Here is a 10985-nt window from a genome sequence, read left to right as displayed (position 1 = left end):
CCTCCACCCGTGGGGGTTTGCTCCTCCACCCGTGGGGGTTTGCTCCTTTTCGTTTTCTCACTGCCCCGGGTCGTGTCCCTTCCGTGGGAGAAAAGCTCCTTGCATTTTAAACCTCTTGGAGTTGGTTCTTCTCTGGGATTTTAGAACTTTCTCTCTCTGTATTTTTAAATTGGACTAATTTTTAAGGGTCTCGAAGCAGTTGGGGCAAAGGAAACGTTGCTTTTGAACAATGTTCTTGGTCTGTAGGTGTTACCTTCATACAAAGTTACTCAGGTTCGGTTTTCTGGTGGGAGACTTTGGGGGCAGTTTCTTTTGGAAATGCTGTTTTAATGCAGGTCACAGGCAGTTGTAAAAGTCTCTAGGGTAAAACTTCCAGCTAAAAACAAACAAAGAAAAGCTTTCCTTCAGCCTTCAGTGTGTTTGGAGGAAGATTTCCTGCCTTAGAGGCAGCTCGGCCACGATTCCTCTTGGCAGGTGGGTTTGGAGGTGTGAGAATGAAGCTCCTCCAGACTGGGGGCCACAGACCCTCTTCCAGGAGCTTCATTGATTATCCTTGGTGCAGTTGCTGCTGTTTCTTGGCACAGCTGCTTTGCCTCTTGGCTTTGTTATCAAAGGAGCCTTCCCTGTTTGGTTGGTGGGTGTGGAAATTGCTAAATCCTGCTTTGCATGCTGGAAAACAAGAAAGCACATTTAACAGTCTCTTGCCTTGGAACTCGACGTGAAATGAACCTTTTTTTTACCTTCTTAAAAGGCAGAAAGGGCTGCCTGGGGGTGTTTTCACAGGTGCAGGTTTGCTTTGGGGATGTGCTGTAAACAGAAAGGAACACTTATCTCTGTTTTCCAAACAAAAGGGCTGATTTTTGCAGGCTGAACTCTGCAGGGAAACACCTCTGAGCTGATTTCTTGGGTTTAAGATGAGGTTGATGGGCAACCTGAGCGACCTTTTCACACAGAAACGGTTATTGGTGTGTAAAAAAAAAACCAACCAAAAAACAAAAGTGTCTGTGCAGCTTCTGGGCTGTTCACCCTGCAAATGTGCTGGTGGAAGAGCAGGGACAGGCCAGGAGATAATGAGAGTTCATCTCTCAGGTGACCTGGGCAGGTGTGAAATGAGTTTCAAGTTCACCCTCCACACCCGACCCACTCGAATCTGATTTTATTGCTAAGAAAAACATTCCAATGGGAAATGTTTAACAGTAATTTCCCTTAAAAGCTAAACAAAACCCTTTGACAAAATCCAGATGGGGTCCCTCTGCTGAAAACCATAATCAGTTCAGCTTTACTGGTGAGGTTTTAGCCCCTCCTTGGCTGTTTTTAGCCAGACCTGTGGTTTGAAATGCAACAACAGAACTAAACACGTGGAGTTGAATTGGGAACTTTGCCTTTTATAAAGCTGATATTAAAAATCTGGCTGGTGGTGGTAACTCCAGCAGGAAACCTTGGCTGGTTCCTTGGGCCACATCCTAAGGGATGGCTTGATTTCAGCTGCTTCCACTGGCTTTTCCTGACCCCAGGAAGACAGAAATGGGATTCTGTGTTGGAATGTCTGGACTCTGAGGGTGTGTTTGTGCCACACACGCTCCCAGAGGGACCCTGAAGTTCCCAAAGTCACCGTTTTACAGCTGGAAAAAGTGTCACTGAAAAGCTGGGAAGCTTGAAAAACCCTAACCCCAAACTATTCTTAACCCTCTAAAAATGGAAAAACTGGAAAAATGGAAAAGCTGGACAAACTTGATGCCTTTCAAACGAGGAATTTGAGGTTAATTGAGCTAATTGTTCCGTGCCCATGGAAGAGATTTATTTTCCACCTGGACTTACACCTGTGTTTTCCATGTCAGCAGTTACTGCTCATCCAAACTGGCTGAATATTTGGAACCTGCTGCTTTGTCCTGGAATTGCCCCCAGCTGGAAAAGGCTGCTCAGGGGTGGGGTTCAGAGGTTTTGCTGAGAAATGGTTTATTTTACCATCGTTGAGCATTAGTGAGGGGGGGCACTGCCTGCGAGTCTGAGCACGTGGCAGGAAAACTGGGAACCAAAGGAAAAACCAGTGGTAAATGACACCATACACTGGGAGCCTGATTTATTCCTGATTTATCTCTACTTGCTGATTTTATTTAAATGATTATTTCAGTCCCTGCTTGAGCAGGATTTACTTCTTAAGCTGAAAAAGGTGTAAAGAACTCTTCAGGCTCTTGCTTTAGCTGATCTTGGGCAGATTGTGTTTTAACTTCGCTTCTTGTGGGTCTCAACCTATAAAGTACTAATTGCAACTTTGTCTTGGAGTTAATTAAGTTAATTAATGATGTCCTCTCTTCTAAAATAGCTCTGTAAGTTATATGGTCTGTACTCACAGCCCTCCCACAGCTGAGGGACCAGTACCCCAAAGCTCAGAGCTTGTTCTCTCCTCATTTCAACAACAAATAGCAGAACTCTTATGCCAAGGAAAAGACTGACTTGCTTGATTTAAAAGTACCAAGAGGTAAAAATTTGCACTTAGGGATGATTGTGATGATATTTTTATTATTATCATCAGCTTTCAAAAGGAAGAACTTCCCTGATGGGGGAAGATCCTCCCGGTTTGGTTTTTATGAGCAAGCCATGTCCTTCCCTGTAAGAGAGACTTTGGTTTGTGAGGAGAGGAAAAAAAAAAATGAATAAACCTCAGGAAATGGGAGGGTGGGATTTAGGGTAAGCTTTACTTTGCAAAAGCAGAGGGCAGAGCTGATGATTGAGGTTCTGTCCTCTGACCCTTTTATCCCTGGGATCGTTTTGCTTCTCTGACCACTCACCGACACCCCGGTCAGCACTTTGGGTCACTTTGCTACTTGATTTCTAGATCAACAGCTGCCCTTTTCTCAAGATAAGCACCAGTATTACTGATATTTGAAACATATTTCTAAGCTCAAAATCCCCACTGGGGATCCCTTTGCCACCTTCTGGGCAGAATTCCACAGTTTTTCCCCGCGCTCCTGAAAACCGCAGGTTAATAACGGTTGTGTGATTCCCAACTCCCACCTTATTTCTCACAGCCATCCCCCAACTTCCCGAGGGCACTGGTCGATTGCTGGGATGGATGCTGTGCTGTTTGGGGGGGTTGTCTGACTACCTGTGTGTTCTCTGTGTCCCCCCCAGGTTACCTGAGCATGCACTCGGCGCTGAGCTCCCAGTCCTCGGTGGACAGCGAGCTGAGCACCTCGGACGACTCCATCTCCATGGGCTACAAACTGCAGGACCTCACGGATGTCCAGGTCATGGCACGCCTTCAGGAAGAGAGTAGGTGGCCCCCACCTCCTTTGTGTTACAGCTGGGCAGCTCCAGATGGATTCCAAGCCTTCTCCTCTTCTCCTTTTCCCCAGCAAAAAAATAACGGTGGTGATTTTTTCCCAGGGGGCTTCCTGGAAAAATCTCCACACCCACGCTGCCGACGTGGCAGTGGTACAACATCCTCCTCAAGGGTTGTCCAAAGTATTATCCAAACCCCCTGTCTGGTAATATGTGGATGCCCTTTGATGTTACAAATGCTCTGAAGTCCAGCTGAGGTTCCAGGAGGGACTGGGTGGTGGCGGTGGCAGTTGTCCCCTCCTTTGGGCAAACACAGGTGCTGGGACTGCTCTGGGGCACTGACCCAGCTGTGAAATGACCCAGCTGTGAAAAAATAACCCAGCAAAACGTTCTGCATGTCAAGATTTGATTTCCTGAGCAGCCTGAAATCAGAAGCTCTGCAGGGCTGAGCTTTACAAGCTCTTTATTTCGCTTAATATACAAGTGGGTTTTCACTGCTGTGATGAGTTAAACCAGGAGTTCAGGGGTGCTAAAACTGAAAGAGCTGAATTTACAATTGGAGTTTTGCTCTGGTGAAGTACTCAGAGGCAGCTCTGCAAATTGAACTTGTTTGTGTCCCAGAGTGGGGGGATTTCAGGGCCCCAAAATCATTAAATCCCTGGGGAAGTTTCTGTGACTTCTGGAATTTGGCTGAGGTCCTAATTGAAGAGCAAGGTGGAAAAAGGGCTTGGAGCTGTGTTTCTGTGCAAGTGAATCATTAATTTGATTTACAGGAAATAGAGAATGATGTTCTCTGTCTTTCTTTAGGAGAACATTGACTTTTAGTACTGTGCCTTTATAAATTAAAAAAAAATTACCGTGACCTAGGAATTGGGATATGAGACCAAAAAGGACAAAGGACAAAAGATCTTGTCATCACTTTTTTGCAGCTGAGGAAAAGTTGTATTCAAGTGAATAAAGCAAATAACAACCTTTTCCTTTCTGAACTTGACCATTCTTTTATGCTTTGCAATCACTTAAAAAAAAGCACCAAGGAAATCCTGTCACATTCCAAAGTTTCCTGTGAAATAGAAAATATCTTCATCCTCAGAATGATGGGAGCTTTTCATATTTTCAATGTGAAGGGAGAAGAGTGAGGAACAGCTGCTTTTTGTTAAAGTTGCTTGTGTTTTGTCTTGAATAAAGGCATAAATTCTAAATAACCCAGATGTCAGTGCAAAACAGGGATGTTTTCTTTGGAGCAGACCTTCAGATCTTTGTTTCCACCTGTTGAAGTGCTGGTGGGTGTGTAATTAATTGAACTAAAACACTCACCCTGTGAATTAGGCCCCCATTCCTGGTTACCCTAGTGGAGCTTGGTGGCAATCTCAGTTATTTGTGTGTGGGAATAAGGAGCAGTTGAGGTCCATTGGATGTTAATTCTTGGCTGGAATGAAACAGGACTGATGTGGGTGACACTGATCCAGTTTAAGGATTCCGTGAGCCCTGAGTGTCTCCATAAGGACAGTTGTTAACTTGACCCTCCTCCCAAGGTGAAATGAATCACTGGCACAGAATATTCCAAGTTGGAAGGGACCCACAAGGCTCATGGAGTCCAACCCTCAGCCCTGCACAGGCCCATCCCCAGAGTCCCACCCTGTGCCCCAGAGGATCAGCCAAACCCTCCTGGAGCTCTGGCAGCCTTGGGGCTGTGCCCACTGCCCTGGGGAGCCTGGGCAGTGCCAACCACCCTCTGGGGGAAGAAACTTTCCCTGAGATCCACCCTGACCCTGCCCTGACACAGCTCCAGCCATTCCCTGGGTGCTGTCCCTGGTCCCCACAGAGCAGAGCTCAGTCCCTGCCCCTCCCCTGGAAGTTGGAACTGCAGTGAGGTCTCCCCTCAGTCTCCACTTTTCCAGGCTTCCAGTGTCCTTTTCCTCAGCAAATGCTGGATGCTCCAAACACAGTCTTAGTCCAGGAAATATGCACTGATAGCAACGTTCTCCCTGCCATCAATGTGACCTTGAAATAGTGTAGTTTAATAAAATGTTATGGTGCTGAACGAGATCTGCTTTATTCCAACAGCCAGCCTGACTTGGAGTGAGTTTTGTGCCAGGAATGAGGCTTTTCCTGACAGACCAGGTGCCCTCAGGCTCCTCCTATGGCTTCCCCTCAAAGCCCTTCCCCACCTTCACAGAATCAACGAGGCTGGAAAAGACCTCTGAGCTCGTCAAGTCCAACCTTTGACCCAACCCCGCCTTGACCTTTGGGCGCTCCATAAGAGCTTCGTATCCTCGTGTTGCAGCCGGGTAAGGAACATCTCCCTGAACGTGTGGTGACCGTGTCCCCCTGTGCCCCCGTGTCCCCAGGCCTCCGGCAGGACTGTGCCTCCAGCTCCGCCTCCGTGTCCCGGCGCAGCTCCAGCGCGTCCCTGCACTCCCTGCGCCGCGGCACCTACAGCGACCAGGAGTTCGACACCTACAGCCTGGAGGACGAGGACGACTACGACTGTTCCCTGTCCTTCCGCAGCGCCCACAGATACTCCCCGTCCCCGCTGAGCTCCCCCCGCTGCCAGTCCCCCTCCTCCAGCGTGGATTACGGAAGGTCCTCCGCGTCCCGGCTCCGCGCCCCGCGCAGGGCGGGCAACGGCCCCATGCAGGACCGGCTCAAGTACGCCAACAGCGAAGGTGAGCTTGTCACACCAGCCCCTGGAGCTCGTGGGGACACATGTGTGTCCCCACACAGCTGGGGCAGAGCTGCTCAGCAGGAAGGGACACCAAGAGTGAGCTCCTTGGTGAGCTCCTTGGGTGAGCTCCTTGGGTGAGCCCTAGAGCTCATGGGGACACACGTGTCCCACACAGCTGGGGCAGAGCTGCTTGGGAGGAAGGGACACCAAGAGTGAAGGTGAGCTCCTTGGGTGAGCCCTGGAGCTCATGAGGACACACGTGTGTCCCCACACAGCTGGGGCAGAGCTGCTTGGCAGGAAGGGACACCAAGAGTGAAGGTGAGCTCCTTGGGTGAGTCCCTGGAGGTCATGAGGACACAGTTGTATCCCCACACAGCTGGGGCAGAGCTGCTCGGTAGGAAGGGACACCAAGAGTGAAGGTGAGCTCCTTGGGTGAGCCCCTGGAGGTCGTGGTGACACACGTGTCCCACACAGCTGGGGCAGAGTGGCTGGAGGCTGCTCAGCAGGAAGGGACATGGGAATGCTGGTTTGCAGCTGGCTGGATGTGAGCCAGCGTGTGCCCAGGTGGGCAAGGCCAGTGCCAACTTGGCCTCTATCAAGAATAGTGTGGCAGCAGGACCAGGGCAGGGATTGTCCCTGTGTTGGGCACTGGTGAGGCCACACCTTGAGTCCTGTGTTCAGTGGGCCCCCTCACGACAAAAAGGACTTTGAGGCGCTGGAGTTTGTCCAGAGAAGGGAATGGAGCTGGAGAAGGGTCTGGAGCACAGGTCTGATGAGGAGCAGCTGAGGGAGCTGGGGGGGCTCAGTCTGGAGAGGAGGAGGCTCAGGGGGGACCTTCTCACTCTCTATGACTCCCTGACAGGAGGGTGGAGCCGGGGGGGGGTCAGGCTCTTGTGCCTTGTCCCAGGTGAAAGGACAAGAGGAAACAGCCTCAAGTTGCACCAGGGGAGGTTCAAATTAGGTATTAGAAGTAATTATTTCACTGTCAGAGGGGTCAGGCCTTGGAGTGAGTTGTCCAGGGAGGCACCATCTCTGAGAGTGTTCAGGAGGTGTCTGGATGTGGCACTTGGGGACACAGCTTAGGGGTGATTGTGGTCAACCTCGATGGCCGCACGATTTCAAAATTTGGTGACCTGGAAGCTGAGAACTAGACACAAGACTCCTCTACTTCTGAGAGCGTTTTTCAAGAGCCAGCCTAAACCACGGTGAGCTCCCTGGGCGGCAGCAGCAGCAAACAGGCTGTGCTTTGCTTGCAGAGGAGCTGAGGCACAGCATGCCCAACCTGGCCAGGAGCAGCCTGCGCGCGCTCGACTCCGTGAGGAGCAGTCGGAGCCTGGAGTCCGACCTGCAGGTGCCCAGCAGCCGAATTCCCAGGACTCAGCAGCGGTCAGCAGGTCAGTGCCACATCTCCCACATCCACTTTAGTGCCCTTTTCCCTCTTGAACCCACCTGAAGTGTTTTTCCTGCTGTGTTCCCCGGGCAGGTCTGACTCCCAGCAAGCTCAGGTATTCCTCGGGTGCGGGGCAGTCCCCGCTGACGGTGCGACAGCCCGGGAAGGCCGGCTCGGGCACCAACTCCCTGCTGGCCACCAGGCAGGCGGTGAAACCCTGCGGCTACACAGCTCCCGGCTCTGCAGTCAGGAAGCCACAGGCCCCTTCGCTTCACACGGGCTCTCCCAGCACTAGTTGCACTTCCAGAACCACCACCATGGTCACCGCGGCCAAAAATTCCGCCCTGAAGGCGCGGCCGGCCGTCGGAGGGATCGCGGTGCCCAAGGGAAAGGCGCCGCCGCCGTCCAGGAGGTGAGGGGGAGCTTCAAACCTCGTGGGTTCCAGCGCCTGCCTTTAGTTCACAGATTAGGAAAACTTCTTTATAAATCACGGGGTGGGTTGGGTTGGGCTGGAAGTAGCCAAGAGCAAACCTTCCTGAAAGAAAAACTCACTCGGGAGATAGCAGGTGGGTCTGGTGTGGAAAGGCTCCAAATGAGGAGGGAAGGGAGGAAAAGGCTGCGTCCCTCAGCCCCTCAGAAAACACCACGGATCCAAAGAGTCCCTCAGCAGGGCCAGGAGGGGTTGGCAGCTCTCAGGGATAGAGCACAAAGGTGAGTCAAGAGCCACAGACTCCCAGACTGGTTTGGGTTAGAAGGGACATTAAAGCCCATCCAGCCCATGGCAGGGGCACCTTCCACTAGCCCAGGTTGCTCCAAGCCCTGTCCAACCTGACCTTGGACACTTCCAGGGATTCAGGAGCAGCCACAGCTTCTCTGGGCAACCTGTGCCAGGGCCTCACCACCCTCCCAGGGAAGAATTCCTTAAGTCACTTCCATCTGCATTTCTGAAGTGGGCTGTGGGTATGGAGCTGGATCTGAGCTACTGAATACCTTTAGATGGAATCATAAAATCACAGAATTGTTAAGGTTGGGAAAGACCTTTAAGATCATCAAGGTCAACCCATCCCCAGCACCTTGTTCACCACTAAACCATGTCCTCAAGTGCCACATCCACACGTTTTTTGAGCACTTCCAGGGATGGGGACTCCACCACTGAGAGTCCACCCTGGGAAGTCTTGTTCCAGTGTAGGATTGTGGCTGGAGACCCTCAAAGACAGGAAAGGGCTCAGCTTGGAAGATTCTTGGCCAGTGAATCAAGAAGCAAAGGGTCTCAGTCCCTTAAATACCTCTGCCATTAAATTTTGTGTGAACTGCCAGGCTGGGACTCATCTCTTGGTGAGAGATGCCCCTTTTTACCACGTAATCTATGAGCAAACCTGTCAACATCAAATCCATTTTAAAAAATAAATTCTTTTTTTAAACAGAGGTGGTTGCCAGGAAAATGAAGAAGCTCAAACTTATTTGTGTTAAAAATGAAGATGAACATTCTGGCACATATTTGGTGCATACTTTTATTTTTGGGAAGGGGAAAAACCCTTCCAAAGGACTGTTAAGGAAATCTTCCCAGCTGACCTACTTTGGTGCCTCTGAAACTTTGCCTCTGGTAAAATACATGTGGTGGTTTTTTGATTTCCTTAGTCTTTAGCCAGGTCTGTAGGTTGTCCAAAGCCTAATCAGGTTTTAGAAGGGTTTGAAAAGTCAGACAAATGAACAAGGCTTGATTTAAACATGATTTATACCACAGGGTGAAAGCAGAGCACGTAGAGTGGTGGCCAAAACCTTACAATTTTTGTTCTTGTTGCTGTTTTTTGCAGCTACAATTGTACAGCAGAGTTTTAGGTAGATTCAGACTTACTATTATGATGTGGCTGATATCAGACTAATAAGCAAACAGGGTTGCTTGTTTTATGTCCTTGCAGCCTTAAATTGAAATATGTCTACTTTCTTTAAACACACATTAAAAAGAGAGCTTTTAATCTCATAATTTGTAGCAACAGTCTGCAAACCTGATTATTTTTCATGTGTTCAGCTTTATTTGCAGGGAAAACTTCTTTCTCTTGGGCTCAGTGATGGGATAACCCCCCAGTGAAAGGTGTTGGTAACTTGGCAGGATCACTGTCAGTCACTGAATTCCCCTAAACTGCCTGGAACTGGTGCTGCTGGTGCCCAGGCTGTGCCAGCAGCAGTTCCCCCGGGGGCAGGGAGATGCTGATGGTGGTAAATCCTCCAACCTGTGGCCATCACAGCTCACTGGGGCTTTGCTTGAGGTGGTTTTTTGTCCCAACCCAGGTTCCTTCAGTCGGCACAGACCCCCCCGGCCCCCGAGGACGACTCCTGGAAGGATGGGTGCTACTGACCCCCCCCAACACCTCCGTGGAGCAGAGCCCCAGCTGGCTGGGCATCACCTCCCTGGGCAAGGAGCCTCCAGCCCCCCTCTCCCTGCAGACTCATGTACATATTCCTCAGATTCCTGGGAAGCAGCTCCACCTGCTGCTCTACCAAGAGCCCGACCTCACCGCGGCGGGACCGGCTTCCACCCACCACGAGTCTTCCCAGGAAGACTGCAAATGGCCTTATTTCATCTGCCCCCCTGCCTGCAGCCCTTGGGAAGGTCTGTCACCCCCAAGCTGGGCTGTGACCCTGCTCCTGAGGGGGCTGGGAAGGCTGGGAGGGTCCTCTCTGTGCCGGGAAGCAGCTCTGAGCCGGTGCTGTGGGGTGGCAGAGCTCGGGGAGACTAGAAATAGTGACATAGGTGTTAGAATTAAGACTTTTTAAATCCAACCTGATGTGCTCTAATATTTGTCTGAAACTCAACTGGGTTGTTATTTTTTTTTTTTTTTTTTTGGTTGGTTTTTTGGTTGGTTTTTTTTTTTACTTCTGTATAGAATGTATTTCTGCTACTTTTTATGGTTTGGCCTAGAGCTGCAGCAGGTTTTTATAACTGTAGAACACTTCAAACTGTTGTATGCAGGTGTCAGCACAGGCCACGAGTGAAGGAGCAGTACACAATATTTGTGTGGGGTGTGAACAGGCAGGGACAGGGGATGCCAGTTCAAAACTGCTGGTTCCCAGCACCACCTTACCTCAGCTGAGAGGAGGTTACCACCAGGTAAGAGCAAACTTTTTAAAAAAAAAATAACCCTCCCTGACAGCTTTGGCTTGAAGTGTTTGATCTCTCAGCTGGTTCCCAACTGCCCTGACTTTTGTAGAAGTTTTTTACTGTCTCTTAAGGATTCTGTTCCAGTGTCCTTTTCCTCAGCAAGTGCTGGATGCTCCAAACACAGTCTTAGTCCAGGAAATATGCACTGATAGCAACGTTCTCCCTGCCATCAATGTGACCTTGAAATAGTGTAGTTTAATAAAATGTTATGGTGCTGAACGAGATCTGCTTTATTCCAACAGCCAGCCTGACTTGGAGTGAGTTTTGGGCCAGGGAAGAGGCTTTTCCTGACAGGTTGGACTCTCTTAGAGCTCTTCCTGGGTAAACAGGCCTCCCCCCAAGTCTCTCAGGATGCAAGGAGTGAGATTTCCCTTGAATTCCTTGGAGTTCAGAAGGACAAGGGGCGTGCTGGCAAAGGAAAACTTAGGTTGTGTCATTCCCAAAACATCCACACGTGGCCTAAGCAGAACCAAATCCAGGGAGTTCTG

General features: G+C 50.1%; 1 protein-coding gene across 2 annotated transcripts in view; it reads left to right on the top strand.

Moving 5' to 3' along the window:
• The window catches only part of LOC113956085 (SLAIN motif-containing protein-like), a 27126-nt gene extending 16384 nt beyond the window's left edge, over positions 1-10742 (top strand). The window contains exons 4-9 of one of the 2 annotated variants that reach the window (XR_003530744.1): positions 3133-3273; positions 5631-5948; positions 7204-7341; positions 7431-7749; positions 9627-9948; positions 10309-10742. Coding sequence is in view for 1 of the 2 variants with exons in the window: in XM_027662266.1 (XP_027518067.1) it covers positions 3133-3273; positions 5631-5948; positions 7204-7341; positions 7431-7749; positions 9627-9693 (983 nt within the window). In the remaining variant the exon portion in view is untranslated. Of the gene's footprint in view, positions 1-3132; positions 3274-5630; positions 5949-7203; positions 7342-7430; positions 7750-9626 lie in introns of both variants that reach the window. The other variant, XM_027662266.1, reaches the window with a different exon arrangement.
• The last annotated feature ends 243 nt before the right edge of the window (positions 10743-10985 follow it).

The sequence above is a fragment of the Corapipo altera genome, unplaced genomic scaffold (assembly GCF_003945725.1).
Source record: "Corapipo altera isolate COAL_440 unplaced genomic scaffold, ASM394572v1 326, whole genome shotgun sequence".
NCBI classification, from domain to species: Eukaryota; Metazoa; Chordata; class Aves; order Passeriformes; family Pipridae; genus Corapipo; species Corapipo altera.
Note: the sequence above shows the minus strand (reverse complement) of the source record. Positions and strands in the feature narration are given on the sequence as shown.